Source organism: Amblyomma maculatum, unplaced genomic scaffold (genome assembly GCF_055883805.1).
Source record: "Amblyomma maculatum isolate TAMU_Amacu unplaced genomic scaffold, ASM5588380v1 scaffold_13, whole genome shotgun sequence".
Taxonomy (NCBI): Eukaryota; Metazoa; Arthropoda; class Arachnida; order Ixodida; family Ixodidae; genus Amblyomma; species Amblyomma maculatum.
The window spans coordinates 3,469,259-3,488,824 of record NW_028146738.1 but is presented as its reverse complement, the minus strand read 5'-3'; the positions used below and the strand labels follow the sequence as shown (position 1 = coordinate 3,488,824).

Below are 19,566 nucleotides of genomic sequence, written 5' to 3'. Positions count from 1 at the left end.
CCACGAGGCTCAGAGGAAGTTACTGGAGGTGGGGAGGATTGTCGAGGTGGGCTTGGAATAGTCCGGCATTGATAATATGAGGTTGAAGGCATGTCAGTTTCGAAGGTGTCGTAACCACGGCGCTCATTCTGAAGACTGCGACGACAGAAGCGGGATATATGTCCTCTAATACCACAGTAATAGCAGACTGGTCGGGAGGGACGCCAAGGTGCGTAATAGGGCGGTGTAGGTTGAGCCATCGCCATTGCATTGACGTGATTGTAAGTTGGTGCCGGTTGGGGCGGGGGAACCAAAGAAAGGGGGGATGCAGCGACGTGCGCGTGGGTCGGCGCTGGGCGGTTTGCAGAAGGGTTGGATGTCATAGGGTGGCTGATAGTTGATAACTCTTCTTTAATGATGTTGCGGAGAACGGCGTCATTAGAAGGTGCGGAAGAATGATTACACCCATGTCGACAGAAAGGATTGAGGGCTTGGAGCTCCTCGCGGATGATTGCTCGAATCATTGCCCGCAGATCAAGGTCAGCAGAGGTCGGACCAGTTGCGAAGCCGGGCTGTAATTGAGAGGAGTGCAGCTGGTCGAGGCATTGACAGGTCGTTATAATTGAATCAACACTTGAAGGATTCTGGGCAACTAAGGTATGATAAGCCATAGAATTGATCCCTTTTAAGACGTGGTGCACATGTTCAGGTTCTGTCGTGGTGGGACTAATGCGCTGACAAAGTGCAAGAACAGCCTCTATGTAAGACGCATATGATTCATCGGGACCTTGAAGGCGGGAAGCGAGCTTGTTTCTCGCGATCTCAGTCCGAACTGCCAGGTCGGCGAAGTATTGTTGGAACTGCTGTTCGAAAGTGGTCCAGTTGGTAGTGTGGGGTTCGCAATTAATGAACCAGTTTCTGGCGACCTCAATGAGATAGAATGAAACGTTGAGGAATTTCAAAGCATCGTCCCACCGGTTATAGGCACTGCAGCGTTCATATGTGTCGAGCCAGTCATCGACGTCTTCGTCGCGACTGCCAGCGAACAGCGGCGGGTCACGTTGACGTGTGGGCAGAGTCGGAGGCATCGGTGCAGCCGAGGTAGAGGGTCCGGCCGGGTCGGGGTTTGCTCTCGGTGGACATGATTATGGTGGCAGTTCCCAAACGGCGACCAGAACGTAGCTCCAGCGAGAGGCAGGGCCCAAGGCTCGGGCCCTGCCTCGGGCCCAAGGGGGATCGAATTTGACCTCCACCACTTGTGAAAAAAGGCTAGGTTGAGACGGCAAGGTCGTGACGGCAAAGCCAGCGATGCCTTGTCTAGCGTTTTAATCCGATGACAAAACCCAGGCATGTGCCGGAGCCGGCGCCACGGGACGATAATGATGGTATGTACAAATGAAAGAGGAAGATCATGGCATGTACAAATTAAAGAACATCCCCGGAAGGCTCACAATATATATATATATATATATATATATATACAGATAGACAGAGACTGGTTGATAGGTAGGTAGAGGGCAGGGTAGGGCGTGGCAGGGCAGCGCAGGTTTATATCATGATATAATACTGAAGAAGACCAACACTGCCTTCAGGCTGACCTGTATAATGTCACTCTTTGGTGCAATAAGTGGCAAATGCAATTAAACCCTGTTAAGTGCACTTTAATGAGTTTACAGACAAAAATGTACTACTTCTTCCTATACTCTGAACCGTATTCCGATTCAATCCCTAACATCCTACTGGTTTTTGGGTGCAGTTATATCCCCGTCACTAACCTGTAAGCCGCACATCGAACTAATTATTAGCAGCACTAACCAGAAGTTAGGTTATTTACTCCGAAACTTCAGCAATGTCCCAGCCCTTTTAAACTTAATTCCCTATAAAACTTGTTCTTCCCAAATTCCAATGCTGCCCCTATTTGGAACCCTCATCATGCCACCCTTTGCATTGTATTGGAGCTTGTTCAGGATAACGCAGCTCTAATTATAACTCTATAGCAAGTATAACAGCAATGAAATCTAATCTTTCTTACCTTCTCTAACACAGCGTAGAAATTTTTGTGCTTAAGCTTTTTGTAGTGAGAGCTACATTGGCCACAGTCTCACCATTTTGCCGTGCCTGTCCAAAGAAATAAGAAAAAAAAAGAAGAAGAAGGAAGGAAGAATTAGAAAAGATGAAAAAGAGCCAGAAGCAGAGAAGAAGAGACACATAACTTAGTAGTTGGTAGAGTCGAACAACAACGAGTTGCTAGGGCAAAAGGTTGATTCGAACTTTGTGACAGTGGTGTGCCCCAGAGTTCGATGCAGAGATGATGTCATACTACTAGAAGTCTTCTACGCACGAATGAGAATGGTCAACGACGAGACAAAAGGGGTGCTCATATGTGAAGTGATTCCTTTATAGCATAAAGCTTAAACCATAGAGTAAACTGTTTAGTGCAAAAGCAATGTCTTTACTTTCTAGCCAACCCTAAGCGTTGCCATGCAGATTACTCCCATGTAACTCCAGGTTTAACCACAAGCTAAACCACAGCTAACTTTTTCATACACTTTATTATCCCCAGTCACAGCACATAAATCTTATAACTGCACCCAACTATCGCTCTTTTCCTGTCGACCATCAGCACAAGACTGAATCCATTTTTAGCCATACAAACACGTCCTAGCGTGCTTGAAACAACACTAAATCAGATTGCCCTTTACTTGCTTTTCTGAATATCAGTGTGGGCTGGGCAGTTGTCCACAGGACAGTTGTCCACCAGCCAGAGCCATGCCCGTGATTTTTAACTAACAATGCCAATACCAGATTTTCTGTATAACAGGGCCTTCGATGCTACTGCATTAAAATATGTTATTTACTGCACTTGGGCTCGCTACAATTGCCTGTGGAAAGGGACTCCACAGTCACTGAACCCAACCGGTACTCTCAAACAGGCACGGGAAACCAAGATGACCATCTGCTGACACATGTCTGAGGGAATGACCTGCAGAAAGATAAAAAAAAAAGAAAGCATGAAGCCACACATTCAAAACATTAATACTGGAACAGTGTAAATGTTGAGTGCTTCATTAGGTGCTTTCACATTATAACTAGTAAGTATGCTAGTCGCAAGGACTGAGAAATAAAGAGCATTAAGCAACAGGTGAAAAACAAAGAAGGTAAAAATTAGATAAATTCGATGGAAAAGAAACAGCGTGGAATTATACGGACAGTGGAAAATGCAGGTCAGGAAGGAAGCTTTCTTTGATAACTCAAGAGGCAGTGCCTACTTTTTAAAGCTAGATCTGGGTGCCTTAGAACACGCAGCTACAAAAAGAAATTTAACAATGAAGATGACGCATGTGCTGTATGTGGTAACTCCAGTGAAACAATTGACCATATTATACTCGAATGTAATGATATCCATCCGGAAGTTGATGCATGCGCAATTACTGTTCCTGAAGCTCTGGGGTTTAGAGATACCAGTGGCCGGGTGAATCTGGAAGATTGGTGGCTTAAAAGCAGAGAAGTGACATAATATTAGTAGTGTAGAAACAAAAATTTAATAAATAGAATGACGGTTTAGTTAACCAATCTAAATCAATAATTAAGATATAGGGAGAAAAATGAGCATGATAGCTACTGCTACCACCCAGTTTCAAAGGGGACGCTCCTATAACCCATCTATCTATCCGCCTGCTTCTGCTGCCGAGCCTCCGTGCGCTCATGACGAAAATTCTTGCCACGAGCTATGTGTTATCTTTTTGCCAATTTCAGCTATAATACACCACATGGAAGAGCCTTGCTACCATGAAGCCGATAATACACCCTCATCTAGATTCACCGCGTAGATTCACGGCCAGAAGCTGCCACAGCGAACAGAGACAAGAAATTTGCAGTTCACAAAATGACAAAGGAAATGGCATGCTCTCAAATTTACTGAAACAATATTCGGTATGTGTGCGGCGAAATCATAACTTATATGCAAGACTTATTCCACTGTTTTTGGTTGAATGATGAGCAAGCAGTCAAACTGCAATACATGTGTGAGATGTGTGACACCTGTGAAAGACGCTTAGCAAAAATAGTGTATTTTTAACCAGTGGTTTGTGATTCTAAGGATTTAAATTTGTTGGAAAAAAAGTCCATTCTCAGGTGTGGATAATCAGATAAGTTGTCTAATTATCCATGATTATCATAATGCCCTCACAAATATGCCATTTACGTAATGTGCATATACTGTATGCAAAGGAAATAGAGCAAATAGAACAAGTAAAGGAGGTCCTGTGCTCTAGCCCTTCTTAGAGCTAGAGATACAACAAGAGATTCCTAGAGATACACCAATTCAGGCTATGTTCGCAAGGTTGAGGCGCCGTCATTCAAAACATTATTAGTACAGATACGTACTAATAATGTAATAATTGATAATGACTCCATGGTATGTACCATACAGGATTCATCATCAATTATTGCAAGGCAACAGTCAGAACATTGAAAGATATAAGCCTAATGTTTCATACGCGTACAACTGGTTGAATTTGTGACACATAACTAGTAGCACGTATTTTCAAGATCAACTGCTGATCGAGACATATGTAGCCATAGAGAATTATCCCATAAAGTAAGGTCTCGAGCATCTGCTTCATTGCGTGCCTGAAATCTCAAAATAAAGCATGCTTCAGAATGAAGTTACAGCATACCATATGCCCAAATCCACCAGTAATGTAAGCTACCTGGTACCAGCTGAGCTCTAAGCACGCAGCTACTGGGCAGGCTACTGAGGTGTATTCTGCAAGTATCAAGCTGTTGAGCCTTTGGCAGCTTTTGCCTTAACAGCTCAGTGTTAGCACTTGCCATGAGCTGGCACTGGAAGGCAAGTGCCCTAAGACTAGATTTCTTCAGCCAACAGGAACAAGTCAGGAGGACTTGTTCCACCTTCCACCTTATAACAAATCTGGAAGTCTAGATATATTTGGGTGCTATCTCCATCTTGTTTATATTATAAGCAAACAGCAAAAGCCAAACAACCTTAGGAAAGTAAGGTTCCAGACATGCTCCTCACCAACATTGTGCGATACCTGTATGCAGACTGGAACGGCGTCCCAGACAATGTTGCTCTAATCACTTGCTCACATCACTTCGTCGCAGACGTAAAAGCTTTCCTGAAACTATGGGTATGTATTTTTTAATTTTACTATTGGGTTTGTATTGTTTAATGTCCCATAATTTTACTATCTCTTTTAGGGTATTTAATGAAATGAAGTCTAGTACTGCACACCAACAGAAGATATGCAAAACTGGATATGCCAGGGCATCCCATCATAAAGGGCCAGTGAGCCTTTTTTTACATTTAAGCCTTTTACAATTTCACACCACTTTACTATAATAATGCAGCTTTCAAGACTTCCATCAGACTTTTTTGCAAGCCCTTGATGAAGAGTATCAGATTGTCGATAAGGACATGAGATGCATCTACCGCACTGCTGATGGACAGCTTTCTTCCTTCACTTTACTGTATGCTTTAAATTCTGGCTAAGCACTGTGAACATCAGCAATACTGCATCGGAAATCCTGCTCATGCTAAAGACTACCGTTGCAATGGGCACACAACACAGACGAAAATAAAACAAGTCGAGAGAATAACACGCAGCCAATCCTGACATGTCAACAGTTCTGAGGTTAGGCAAGTAAGGAAGGCTAAACAAAGTCACTCGCTTAGCCAAAGCATCTTAGGCAATGCACCTGGTGCCAAATGATACTAACCAAAGCCATTTACCATGTGAGCACATTAAATGCATATCAAAGAGGAAATTCACAAAAAAAAAAACTGATGACTACTGAGAGTAAAACAGACACTTGCCAATCATGAATAAAGATAATCAATCTCATGGCATAACAAAGAAACCAAACATTTGTTAACGCATGAAACCACCTCAGTCTTCATATGTAATAATGCATACCCAGGAAATTTTTCATGTCCATGAATTGAAGTAGTACCTCAGCGTACATCACATTGTTGAAACAGGTCGCTGTTGAGGGCAATGCAAAGGGCATCTTGCATTACCAAACCTTCAATTCCTTTCTTTTACCAGAATATTGCCCAGCTTGATACATAAAAGACAGGTCTCTGTTGCACTCTTGGTCTTGATTTTGTTTTATTTTTGTGTTTGCTCATTTCACGTGCATTTAATCATGCTCAAGAAACATATGCACTTTGTTGATAGCAGTCTTCCTACCTTTGCGATTTGTCCTGCACTCTTGGTTCAGTATGCTTTATCACTAACTTGAGCAGCCACACACATTGATAGTGTGGCAGAGCAGGGCCCACAAATTCTTTAACTTGCACCCTATTCCAAAATGTCCCCTTCGGTGAAACCTGACTGAATAAAACACTCGATCAGTGTGTTTCCACCTGCTCTGGCCTGCACTGCTGGAGCTGTACACCATGTAACAAAAAAGCACCTGATATAGAAATGTGATGAGGCACAATGATAGCTGCACTTGCCTTCCTGCCTGATAAAATTTTACAGCAACAATACCAACGTTATATAATATTCGACAACTTGGAACTACCAGCTGCGCATTCTTGTCCCATGAGTGCTAACATGCTAGCAAAATGATGATGTATAGTAGGATTTGCACAGTACATAAGCTTTACTCATTTGTTTTCTGATAGGGGCCTTTCATGAGTATTTTCTTCAAAATTTATAAGTTAGGCTCTGCTGTATGTGTATAGTACTAGTATAGTACTGGGTATAGTATAGTATAGTACTAGTAATGTCCCTACTGAAGGTGTCCACAGTAGACCTTCCGGTGAGATACCCATAAAGCTGGCAACGAGTTGGCCCGATTATGGGGCTTAGTTATTGCCCTTAGCGACCCAGCTATGAGGGACACGCCGCAGTGAAGGGCTCCGAATAATTTCAACCAACTGAGGTTCTTTCATGTGGACTGATATCATACATACAGGTTCGCACTGCATTTGGCCAGGATCAAACCCAGATTCGCTGCCCTATAGTAGCTGAGTGCCCTATGCAACAAGCTTATCAGCATGCCTTGGGGTTCAGAACAATGGGGAATGTACAATGCCTAAAAGCACTAAAATAGAATGAGTCACTGTTGTCATTGGTGTCACACCGTTTTCTTGAGCAGGCTGATCAGTCTTGTCACCAACACCATTACCATCTCATGGACTGTAACAGCTGTTCTGAGCAAGGCACAATGTAATTTAGGATGAATTACTGCATTCATTGGAGGGCTTCCGTGCAAGAAACCGTTTCGGTAACTTCTAACCAACATCAGTGCCCCAGTTAACAGCGATCATTTAGCCCAATTAACATGCGCACAACACATGCAGTCATTATCTGCAATGCACCATTTTGAGTTCCATACAAGATTTTTACTCAGGAGCTCCTATCATATATATGGTGAAATAAATGAACTGTTATAGCAGTATTGTTTTTGCGCTATACATATTTACTTCAGTGCTACTATCAAGCAGCAGTACAATTAATACAGAGCACAGTCATTTCCAGTCGCTGTCTTTAAATGACATTATTTGCGGTAAACGCTTCCGCGTTCTCCATAGAACTCTCCGCAACAATGCACTGCAGCTGAGCCACAATTTGGAACGCACATATGAATTAAATGAGGCGCCAGTGTCGCAGCAGTATTCCGTTGCACACATAGTCGCGTCACGAAAGGCTGAAACAACTGCGCCTCAAAGTTCTGTGCATTTCTCGAAATTGCATGTTCATCCCGCATTATATCCCAGCAGCCTTGTTTACAACGCCGCGAAAAACGGTTTAACTAAGACAACACTTTACGACTGTCAAGTGTATCGCTCGATCGAGCGATAAACCCTTGACAGCGGCTGGCCCAGAAACGGGGCAATGTTTGCCACCAGAGTTATTGATTTAGAAAGGTCCTAACGCACACTAGTTGGTTATTCCCACATGTATTTATGTTGTCAGCGCAAGAGACTGGCATTTCTCAAATCTCGCTTACACAAGAACTTGGTTAGAGCCGAAAAGCACGCGCTTTAGTAACATACTCACCTTGTGATACCCATCAACAGCTGCAAGCATGCTGTTTGCTGCGTTGTGCATCATGTGCGTGTCGTTCATCGTTGCTGGTACGCCGACGCCAAATGAACCCCATTCCTCCAGTCCGAGGCAGACGACGAACATGCGTGACGCCATATGCATTTTGGAACGCCTAGCTGTTGCCACGCCAACCGAGAACGAAGGAACTGACGTCGCGTGATTGCGACGATGACGTTCTGCTTTCATTTGGGCTGGAAACGGTTGTAGGATCGTTATCATGGAGGAAGGAAGTTTCCTCCGTGATTATTATTCAGTACGGCGTCTGTAGGATGCTGTGAAATTTGTGTCACCCAACGTTGGCAATCTGCTGTCTGGCTGCCTTCAAAACCAAAAACCAGCGTTTACAGTATATGTCTTGCGTCTTGCAGTGGTGGTGACTGTTTTCTTGCTTATCGTTTTGTTGCCGTGATCATTACGTCATACGCATTGTTCCAAGGACGGTTATTCACACTTGCGACTAGATGAAGTCGCGCGACTGGTAGTCGCGCGACCAGAGGAGAGGAGCTATGTTCACACTTGCGACTGTCGCCTTCTCGAAAAACGAGTTGGGAGTAGGAAAGCTGCAGCGCGATGACAGCGAACGTCGGTAGCAGCCGCTTGCCAGACACTTCAGCTTTTTCAGACGATAACGCCAACGACGAATAGACGGTGTCAATATAAAATGTTGCGCCTGCGTGAAAAACCCATTTCTCTAAAGTTCATAGTGCTTACCGGATAGTACGAATATCTTTCCAATCTCCTCCCAGGCCATATCCTTCTCCCTGCATGCCTTTGAATTCCGGATGCCGTTTGTTGAAAAGGTAGGGGTATCCTTTAATTGCATTGAGAAGGTGCTCGATCTAGTACTCCGGGACCTCGCTGATTGGAGAAATGGTTTGCGACTAGTAGTCGCGCGACTAGAAATTCGAGCAGTGACCGATCGGCCCGCGGCAGTCGCTTTTCGACCGATGCGACCATTTGCGACTGTCGCTTTTCGACCAAAACGGTCGCGCGACCGCTGCTAGTCGCAAGTGTGAACGGGCCTTCAGCCATTCCTCAGCGTGTTGCGCGTGCACCTTGCGCGCGAAAGGTGCTGCGCTACGTGTGCACGTTTGCGCATTCCATCTACGTGTCACAACGAAAATGACGGCAGTTGTGCAAGTCATGAGTTGTTGTTTCCCGCAAGCTGCGTGCTGTAATGAATTCGTTGTTACGTAAGTTGTCTTACGGTCTAGCGTTGTTTTTTTGTTTTGTTTTTTTTGATGGCTACCTACATTCCTGCACACCATCGCGTTCGCATGCTGGCGCTATGTCGGGTACGTCTCGTGGCTGCCGATAGTCGGTCGAAGCACTCGGCCCAGTTCGCGCTTATGCAGCACAGGTCGCTTTACTGTTAATGGCTATGTTCATTCATGTGGTACGGTTTTCAGCCATGAATATCTTTCTATAACATGATGCTGTTCTGGACACTTCGACGATTTGCTGAATGCATGATCAGACTTGTGTGGCCCGATCGCGTGCATCTTCATGACTGTCGTCTGCTGTTCTGCCAAACCAGCGGTGGTTAGCTTAATTAGGTCTAATTCCATTGCATAAACTGGCGGGCGTTTGTTCTTTCTTGGAAGCATGTGCCAGTTCGGAATGATGACAAGTTTTGGGGTTAAGAGTGTAATCCGTTCAATGTTCCAAATAAATCTTCGTGTATGTGCGGCTTGCCCGCGTGTTTCAAGTGATCCACTTCGTCGAAAAGTTGTTGCGGCGAGTCGCAGTGACTGAAAAACGTTATTACATATGCGCAAAACTGTTCAAGCTAGCTTTGCATTGAAATAGATGCAAACATGTTTGCATTGCAAGAACAAAAAAAAATTATTGTCCGAACGTGAGCCAGACACCTTTGTATCCATCTCACTGCATGCAAATCAACAACACATTCTGAGCACACATGTATTCTGGGTTGCCATAACTCCCTTGCATCATGTTTAGTTTAATATTTGATGCTTCTGAATTGCATATTATTGCCTAGTGCTTTCTTCATGTCTGCATGCAGTAGACAGATAAACCAGTGTTCTCCTGGCTCGCTGCTCTGCTTAATTTCTTGCATGTAGTGTTTTTTGCGCTGGTGAAGAGAAATTTTGCTTCGCAGAAAGACTGTGAATTTCCTTTAAGAACCTTTGTACAGAAAGGGGGGCGCAAATAAGTCTTCTGCCTGAAAGCACTTAGAAGCCCAATGCTTTTTTTTTTAAGTGCAGAAATGCAGTTTAGAGCATAGTTGGAGAATAAAAATGTTTTGTAACATTAGTACAATAACAACTGTGTCAAGGCAACCTGACACAAATAAACCACAGGAGCAGTAGTTCTGAAGCATAAACTTGGAATTTTTTAATTTTTTTTCACATTTGTGCCTTCTTGAGTCAAGGAGGTGAATCAAAGAGTGGCTACAAAAATAGATATTGAAAATCAGCAGAGGGGCCATTAAGGCATAGATGCTCTGTCGAGACCTGTTGTCAAGCCTTCTTTGGCAAGGATGCAACACTTATGGTAGCTGTGGTTCATTTCTTCAGGAAGTAAGACCTACATCTGATGAATGCCGACAGGGAGGGAAAATTTGTCGTGCTCGCACTCATCCTGTACCCAGTCTTGTGTGTGTTCTTTTGCACAACTACCATGTCTGAAGTCAACCTGGCTGTATATATGAATGCCACATACGGGCATCTCAAGAAAAGTATTGAAGTCACGAGGACTGGAGCTAAACACCTTATCTGTTTCTTTGTTTTCAAAATCCATACTGTGGAGATGTGAACGCAGACTTGCCTAAGAGTGATCTTCTGAAGAAACTTTCTGTTGAGATGTGCCTAAATTTAAAAAGTAGCTGTTTTTCTAGTGCAGTGTAACGTGCATAGAGCTCTTTTACAGGTGAGGAGATTTAAGGTTCTTTCCTCTGTATGCCTGCGGTTCTTATCTTTGAAAATTGCCTGTAGCTTCAGTTCATATAAGAAACACCCATGCAAGGCTCTACAGGAGAAGTGATTTTGCATTTAGAACAGGTAGACATTGTTCTTCCAGTGTTTTTTTGCACACCAGTAAAATCAAATGCTATAAGATGTGTCGGCTTGTAATTCTAATGGCCCGTAATTGTTGATGTGATGTGCTCGGTTTCCTCATAATCATTTTAGGTGCAATTCTACTTCCGGAAATGTGGGAAGAATCATTACCTCAGTCGCTGTAATTGATGCGAAAGAGCACATGAGAGATCTTTAGTTATTCTGCATTTTTTTTGCTGGTTAGCTTAATGAGGACATTATCATAGGTTGTACAAGACAGTTATTACAAGCTCCCATTCCCGCTAGATGACCTTCTATGTGACAATCATGCTAACGGATAACATTCCATGTCCGCTGCTGTGGTATATACCAAGTGTCCCTGCACTTGGTATATTCCGACTGATGATGAGGATGATGACATTGTTCAAGGCATGCTAAGAGTAAATAAGAGACGAGGCGAGTTTGGCCTGACCTTGTGTGAGCTGTCATGTTTTTAGGGCTTTTCATATACAGTATATAGGCTTACTTGTAATCCACTATGTACAGTACACGAGCTATTCAGTTGCATGCCATGTGGTACTGTTACAATGATGCACGCATTATAACAGCTCTTGTACCGGTGCTCAATTTCCAAACTGATCCAGCTTTCACTGCCATTGTTCTGCCAAGCACTGGCAAATATATTTAATATCTGTGACCATGTTAAATGCATATTAGTTTGCAGTGTCCAGACATGGCTGAGAACGGAGATAAGGACACTTTTAAAAAGAATATTTCTGCTGCTCATGCTCGTGGTGATCATTCTGCACAATAGCTAGGCGGGCGAGTTAGTGATATATTTAAAAATAAGTAATAGAGCGAACAACGGGGATGCTTGTCCTGTGTTTCTCTAGCCTTCATCCCCATTGTTCGCGCTGTTATTTTTTTAAAGAGCTTTCTGCTTTTACACAGCATCAAGGCTCTTGTTATCAGTGCAGTTCAGTCGTTCTGTCTTGTCCGACTCTTAGTGACCCTATGGACCATATCACGCCACGCTTTCCGGTCTCTCTCTATCTTCCTAACATGACATAACTTCATCTGCAATGCCTCGAAGATGCCATCTAACCATCGTGTTTGCTGCCTACCCCTTTCATGGTGACCCTCAACCTTTCCCAAAATAAAATCTTTCTCCAGCAATTCCTCTCTTCTCATCAGATGACCAAAGTAGCTGAGCTTTAACATTAGAATTTGACGCTCCAATGAGCAGTCAGGGTTTATGGTCGACGATATCAACTGATTTGATCTTCTGGCCGTCCAAAGAACTCGCAAGAGTCTCCGCCAGCACCACAATTCAAACGCGTCAATTCTTCGGCGGTCAACCTTCTTCACAGTTCAACTCTCGCATCCATACATCACAACTGGAAAGACCATAGCATGAGTTATACGGATCTTGGTTGGCAGTGTAATGTCTACGCTCATTATTGGGCGGTCAAGGCTAGCCATGGCTCTCTTTCCCAGAAGCAGGCGTCTCCTAATTTCATGGCTGCAGTCTCCTTCCAGGGTAATCTTGGAGCCCAAGAGAAAATCTATCGCAGCTTCCACTGCTTCTCCCTTGATGCTCCATTACTTGATAGAGCAAGACGCCATAATCTTTGTCTTTTTAATGTGCAGTTTAAGCCCAAACTTCTCACTGTCTTCTTGTACGCGCATCAGAAGTCTCTTGAGTTCCACTTCACTTTCTGCCATATAAGTGGTATCATCCGCATATCTAAGGTTGTTGATACGTTTCCCAGCAATCTTCACTCCAGCTGAAGTCTCGTCCAGACTGGCCTTCATCATGATGCACTCGGCATATAGGTTAAATAGGCAGGGCGACAGTATGCAGCCTTCTCTCACTCCTTTCTCAATCGGAAACCAATCAGTAAGACCATGCCCAGTTCTGACTATTGCCCCTTGCCCTTCATATAGCTTCCTGAGGAGACAGATGAGGTGAATTGGAACTCCCATCTATTGGAGAGCTTGCCACAATCTGCTGTGATCTACACAGTCAAACGATTTCGCATAATCAATAAAGCAGAAGTAGATGGGTTTCTGGAACTCTCTTGCTTTATCCATGATCCAGCTAAGGTTGGCAATGTGGTTTCTAGTTCCTCTGCCCTTGCGAAACTCAGCTTGCATGTCCGGAAGCTTGCGATCCACATACTGCTGCAGCCTACCTTGGAGGATTTTCAACATCACCTTGCTAGCATGCGAAATAAGCGCGATCGTGCAGTAGTTGGAACAATCATTGGCACTGCCTTTCTTTGGAATGGGGATGTAAACTGACCTCCAATTATGTGGCCACTGCAGGGTTCTCCAAATTTGTTGACATAATGTATACAGAATGTTAACAGCGTCGTCATGGTTGAGGTTTTGAAGCAACTCAGCTGGAATGCCGTCAATTCTGCTAGCTTTATTCTTAGCAAGGCTGGCTAAGGCCCATTAAACTTCACTCTTCAGGATGCCCAGCTCGAGATCAGTAATCACAACCGTCTTATGTTGTGTTTGCACGTCCGGGTCCTTCTTGTACAGTTCTTCTGTGTATTCCTCCCACCTTTTCTTTATCTCTGAGGCTTCATTGAGGTCCCTGCCTTCTTTTTCCATTATAACGCCCAGCTTAGCGCAGAAGCTTCCTTTCATATCTTTGATTGTCTTATACAGAGCTCTTGTGTTCCTCAATTGGTTGTTGTTCTCAACTGCTTGGCACTGTATGTTCAGGAAGGCATTCTTATCTCTTCTTGCTATTTTCTGAAAATCTGCATTGAGAACCTTGTATCTTTCTCTTTGCTCCATAACTTTTGCCATCCTCCTTTCCTCAGCTATTTGCTAAGCCTCTTCAGATAACCAGTTTGCTTTCTTGCATTTCTTTTGCTTTGGAACTACCTTAGTAGCAACTTCTTGTATTATATCACAAACATCAGTCCACATCTCTTCAGGCTCTCTGTCTTCTAGATCTAATTCTTGAAATCGATTCCTCACTTCCACAGCATATTCTGATGAAATTTGATCCAGATCATACCTGAAAGGCCTTCTAGTTTTCTGTGTTTTCCTCAATCGAAGCTTAAATTTGGCAACAAGAAGCTGATGATCAGTGCCACAATCGGCCCCTGGCCTTGTTTTTACTGCTTGTGTAGCACTTCTCCATCTCTGCCTGCAAAGAATATAATCAGTCTGATTCCTGATCAGACCGTCTGGTGAAGTCCATGTGTACAGGTGCCTCTTGTGCTGTTGAAAATGAGTATTAGCTATGGTCAGGTTGTTTTCTTGACAGTTATTATTTTGGCATTCAGGGCAGCTCGCCAAATTTGTTTTGTACTCATGGCAAAATAAAAAAAAGAAATTGATGTTATAGAGTTTGGTGTAACTTAAATTATGCTTGGGTAATCAAAGAAATTAGTAATGGAATCTGTTTAGGGGAAAGATAATTAAACTGAAAGTAGAAGAAAAAACGTGCCGATGGTGGGAACCGAACCCACAACCTCCGAATATTGCTTCCGGTGCTCTTCCAACTGAGCTACATCGGCCGCTGTCCCCCCTGCTACTTTCTTGATTATTAATGTTGTCTATATACGAACCTTGAGAGTGTTCACCAGCGCCACCCTCAACCATAGCGGCGGACGTGGAACGTCCTGTGTTACCGCCAGTGTCACGTAGAACGTGATCAAGAGCGAGGACAAAAGCTGTGCTAGAACCCTCTTATGCTACCAATGGCTTCAAGACTGCTAGAACAGAGACCCCCGTAAGCTACAAGCACATAAAGGAAGGGGAAATGAGGGTGCTCGTTATAATACATGAAGGAAAGAAGCCAACAGTCGGCGAGGCCAAGGAAAGCATTGGGGATTGTACTTTATGTCTTTCGATTTTTTAATTTTTACTTGGGTAATCACAGAAATTAGTAATGGAATCTGTTCAGGGGAAAGATAATTAAACTGAAAGTAGAAGAAAAACAATGTGCCGATGGTGAGAACCGAACCCTCGACCTCCGAATAACGCGTCCGGTGCTCGGACGCGTTATTCGGAGGATGCGTTATTTCTGTGATTACCCAAGTAAAAATTAAAAAATAGAAAAACAAAGTACAATTCCCAATGCTTTCCTTGGCCTCGCCGACTGTTGGCTTCTTTCCTTCTTAAATTATGCTTAAAATTTGAACACTTTTTTTTCTTTTCTGCCACGGGATCCAAGCTTGTGATCCCTATCATCATTTGGAAATGATGCAGTGACCTTGCATCAGAGATCTGGAATGAAAAAAACTGCAGTAATGTGATCTTAGTTTCTTGTAAAAAGTGGTTTTGGCAGGTGATGCCACTGTCTCTCTTTTTTCACATTACCTAGCTTAACTCATCACTGCTTTCTATGACAGCAATCTGTTTGTCAGCTGCAGCTTCAGTCTTTCTTTGGTGTCCCTAGAAAGGCTGACAGTTTGGCTGACCGGTTTGACATTGCTCCTCACTCAATTTTGTGCTGTGATTTCTTGTTGCTTGTGCAGAACACCATCGCAGCTGGAGCTCCAGCTGTCGTTGCTCATCTCGGATGAGGAGGAGAGTCATGACTGGTATCTTACGGCACAACAGGCACCCCTGTGTGATGAAAAAGCAACATTTGTGCTCAGTGATGTGTACAGGAAGGTGGTGAAGAACCTTTACGAAGAGCCCATATACCAGATGGACTGCATAATTGAGTGGCCAGCTCCGATGTGGTTCAACTGGTCTTACAATACCACCAGGTAGGGGTTTAATTTTGAACTGGTCTGCACATGGCTTAGTTACTTCATTTTTACCTTAACTGCTAACCTGATGCACGTGAGATATTTTGGAGGGGTATGCAAAAGAAAAGTATGAAAGGTGAATGAGAAGAGAATACGTTGTAAGTACTCGCACAAGAAGAGCGAAAAGAAGAAAAGTAGCTAATCAAACACAGCTTGGGTAGTACCAAGGTGTAAAATATGAAAAAAGGAAGTGGATTACAAAGGTTTGAAGCTGAATATAGGAAAAAAAATAATGTTTAAAAATTCAAAAATGAATATCGTGCAACTGAAAAAGTGATCAGAGGACCACATAGAAGTATTGCGTGTGGCATTTTGAAATTCTGAATAGGCTACATATTTATGGTTGTGGGGATTTTAGTTTCACTGAGAGCTGATGCTTTTCGAAATGCTGGTTCCAGTCATGTTTAGTAATAGCCCATTTAAGTCCGTAAACTAAAGTGCACTTGTGGGGAGTGTCTCTCACGAAAAGTGCACTCTGAATTTGTTAAACAATATAACATAAGTGCACTCAAGTGAGAGTACGTTCGCAGAATAAACTTCGAGAGCCGTCTGTAGCTTTGCGGGCAGTGATTTCTTCGTCACAGAATGTATTGTGTAAATGATATGCATACAGGTTGACATACGTGTTTTGTAGGTATCTTTATTTGAGTAATTGTTTTAAGATAGCTACAAGCAAGGCATCACATAACAAAAACGTGATGTAAATATGTATGCAACTTTCAAATTAGGCTTTGTTCTGGCACTGTGCCGAAGCCATTGTTTATTGATATGCAGTCTCCTATTAATGGGACGATATCAAACTTTAGTCATTTTTTTGTGTTCTGCTATATTAGAAAGCAGTATTCTGAACTTTAGACCTGGAAGTGCACATATTTCTTTTTAAATATTTTATATAGTTGCCAATTTCTTATCTGCAAGGGCACTCTGCTCTCTCATTTAGCACTGTGCAGCGTAAAGTGTCTTGAGATGTAGAGCGCACTGCCCGTATTAACTTGCATGTTTCTCGAGGGTATAACCCCTGGTATTTGTCCGAGCGATGCCTGATGCACGAACATGCGTCCATGTGTCACAAGCATTCCGCTTCGTTGCACACGTTCCCTCATTTTTCCATGTTAGGCGTCACTTTACTCTGTTGGGATGAATCAGTATCCACCTGCTTTCTCCCCTTCTCACTTACACCAACATCAATGTCGCATAAATAAGCAATGTGACCTTCCAGCCCATGTTGTTAAAGAGGGTCCTGCCAATCTTATCTCCCTTTTGGACCAAAGAAGTGAAAGCAGTGTCAGTAACCCTGTTACAGGAGGGCCCACAATCTTGTGTTAATGGATGGCATCTTCATTATGTCCACCGTCAACCTTCATCACAGAAAGTTTAAATGTACAGCAATCAGTTATCATCTGCCACCGCACGTTCCACTGCTCATACCCAGATCCCCTTGACTCCATAGATGGCGCACATGCTGGAAGTCAGTATATAGACCTGTTGCATCGGGACAAGTGAGCACGTATGCACTGGCCACACGCAGTAGTGTGCCACGGCAGAGTCCTTCAATACTCTAACGGTCATGAAACTGCCGCCCAAGACAAGAGCGGCTGCCAGGGGCGCCATCGCTGATCGAGGTGTCAGGAGATCGCGCCGGCGCCATGCGATAGGGTTGATCCTGGGACACTTTCATTCACACTCATGCAGTTATTTCCTCTTCTCATTACATTAAGCAAAATTGATCACGATTTTCCAGTATCCACTGAAGGTTCATAATATTAGTCTGCCTGATGCTTATAGGAAAAGCACTGCCAGCAGATCCACAGCCCAATCATCACCTGTGATTTTCTGGTTGTGATGTAGGGACTTCATGTTTGTAATGCGGCACTGAAACTGTGCTGAAAGGTGTGGTGTGTTCTTTAACCTGAAACATACAGGTTACTCCTGCATAATACGCAGTAAGGCAACGGCCGCGTTAGCAGGTGGTGCTCGCTTGATTCGCTCCGCACTTCGGTTGTTCGCGCAGCTTGTGTGCCTGCCTATCCTAGCCATAGCATTATCCATGTTTGAACCTTTGAATTGCTCGGCAGTAATCGTCGTGTGATTTCAATGGAAGGTTGAATGTATAACTGCTGTTGTCGCTGCTGGAGCACCGCGGCATCAGACTAAGATTACCAACTTTGCAGTGCAAAATAAAAGCTGCATTTTTTTTTAAACCTACTGCCTATTTCCACTTGTTTTTTGGCTGGTAAGTGGATAATTTGATGCTACTCCTGTTAAGCCATAGTACCGTTTAGTACATACTTTTTCTGAGTTCCGGCCAACTACGGATTAACAAGGTTTTACTGTAATATGAGCAGTGTGATACCACTTGGTTGGTTTCCCATAGAACTGAATGTAAAAAAAGTGTGAGAGAAGCCACATATGGTGAACTGCTTTGCATGTATATCTGTAAAGACTGAACTTTCTCATTGATAGGAAACTGCGGTGACCCTAAGTAACGGCCAAGCTCTGACCATGTTCTTGACTTGCACGTATCTCGCGTGCAACACGCTACCGATGACCGACTGTGTACAAAATGCTGCCTCTGTTTTGTGGCTTAAGAAAGCTCTGGCGGCACATTTTGAACCGGCACAGTGTTGCATCGGTTAATGCTCATCATTGTGGAGCAAAGGTGGCCAGATATTTCCACAGCATGCATTGCCTGCAGCACATGGATAGGCATGTGGTGTGCCCCCATGGAGAGGATAACAGCTCTGCTACAAATGGAGCAAGGTTAGAGAAAGACGTGGCTATCCTACCGGGCACTTTCAAAGCACTCGGACAGGGTGAAAATCTGAAAACAAAAATAAAAACAAATGGCAGCCCCTACGTTTAGCAGTGTGAAGTGATCTGATGCCTGCACTTAGGAATGCCAGCAAGGCAAAAGCCAGCTTTGCGGTGTTGGCAATTTCTTATAGGCCCAGGTAAGGAAAGGGAATTCGGAGAATCTTCAAAATTCAACATGCCTGTAAGAAAGGCTTTGCTATCACACTACAGCAAACGTTCAAACATTTGTCTTACTCATTTGTCACTATTTCATTTAACAATGATTGTTAAACTGTGTGAGGCAGAATAAAGCCAGTAATACACTAAATCTTACAATATCATCGCCTTGTTAATCCTCGTGCTCTGAGTGGCACTGATAACATGTATAGCAAGCATGCCTACCACGCATTGATGCTACCAAGACAAGCACATAACGTGGCTGCACATTGTTTTGGCTGCAGCTAACGTTTCAATTGATGTAGTGAAATTAATAATTTTTTTAATTTGTTTTTTTCTTTAATATTGTTCAGAGAAACTACACGAACAGTTGGTTGAATGGACCCATAGCCTTTACGGCTAGTTATGGGTGCAAATACAAAACAAGTACTATGTTACTCCAGACCTCGTAATGAAAAACTTTAAAATTAGCACACACAATATAATTCATTCCGACATTCCCGTGGAAATTAGTGTTTTAAAGATGCCGGAAAGTTATAACTTCATTTGGGACTTCATTCCACACATGGGCTCCACAATATTGTAGAAGTCTCCGGCCGTACATATTATAACAAGGTGGTTGTTATTTGTTAGGCTGTTATTTGCAGATCTTGTTTGTTTCTTTGGTAATCTAAATAAACTAAGGGGCAGGGGTTAGATTTTATTACAATGTTTGCTATTTCAGCTATC

At 43.4% G+C, this 19,566-nt stretch overlaps 1 protein-coding gene across 2 annotated transcripts in view; it reads left to right on the top strand.

The window, feature by feature from the left end:
- Nucleotides 1-19,566, top strand: part of LOC146172109 (uncharacterized) — a 224,921-nt gene that overhangs the window by 16,438 nt on the left and 188,917 nt on the right. For both annotated transcript variants that reach the window (XR_014702432.1, XM_084585729.1), the window contains exon 3: nt 15,589-15,825. Coding sequence is in view for 1 of the 2 variants with exons in the window: in XM_084585729.1 (XP_084441855.1) it covers nt 15,589-15,825 (237 nt within the window). In the remaining variant the exon portion in view is untranslated. The remainder of the gene's footprint in view (nt 1-15,588; nt 15,826-19,566) is intronic.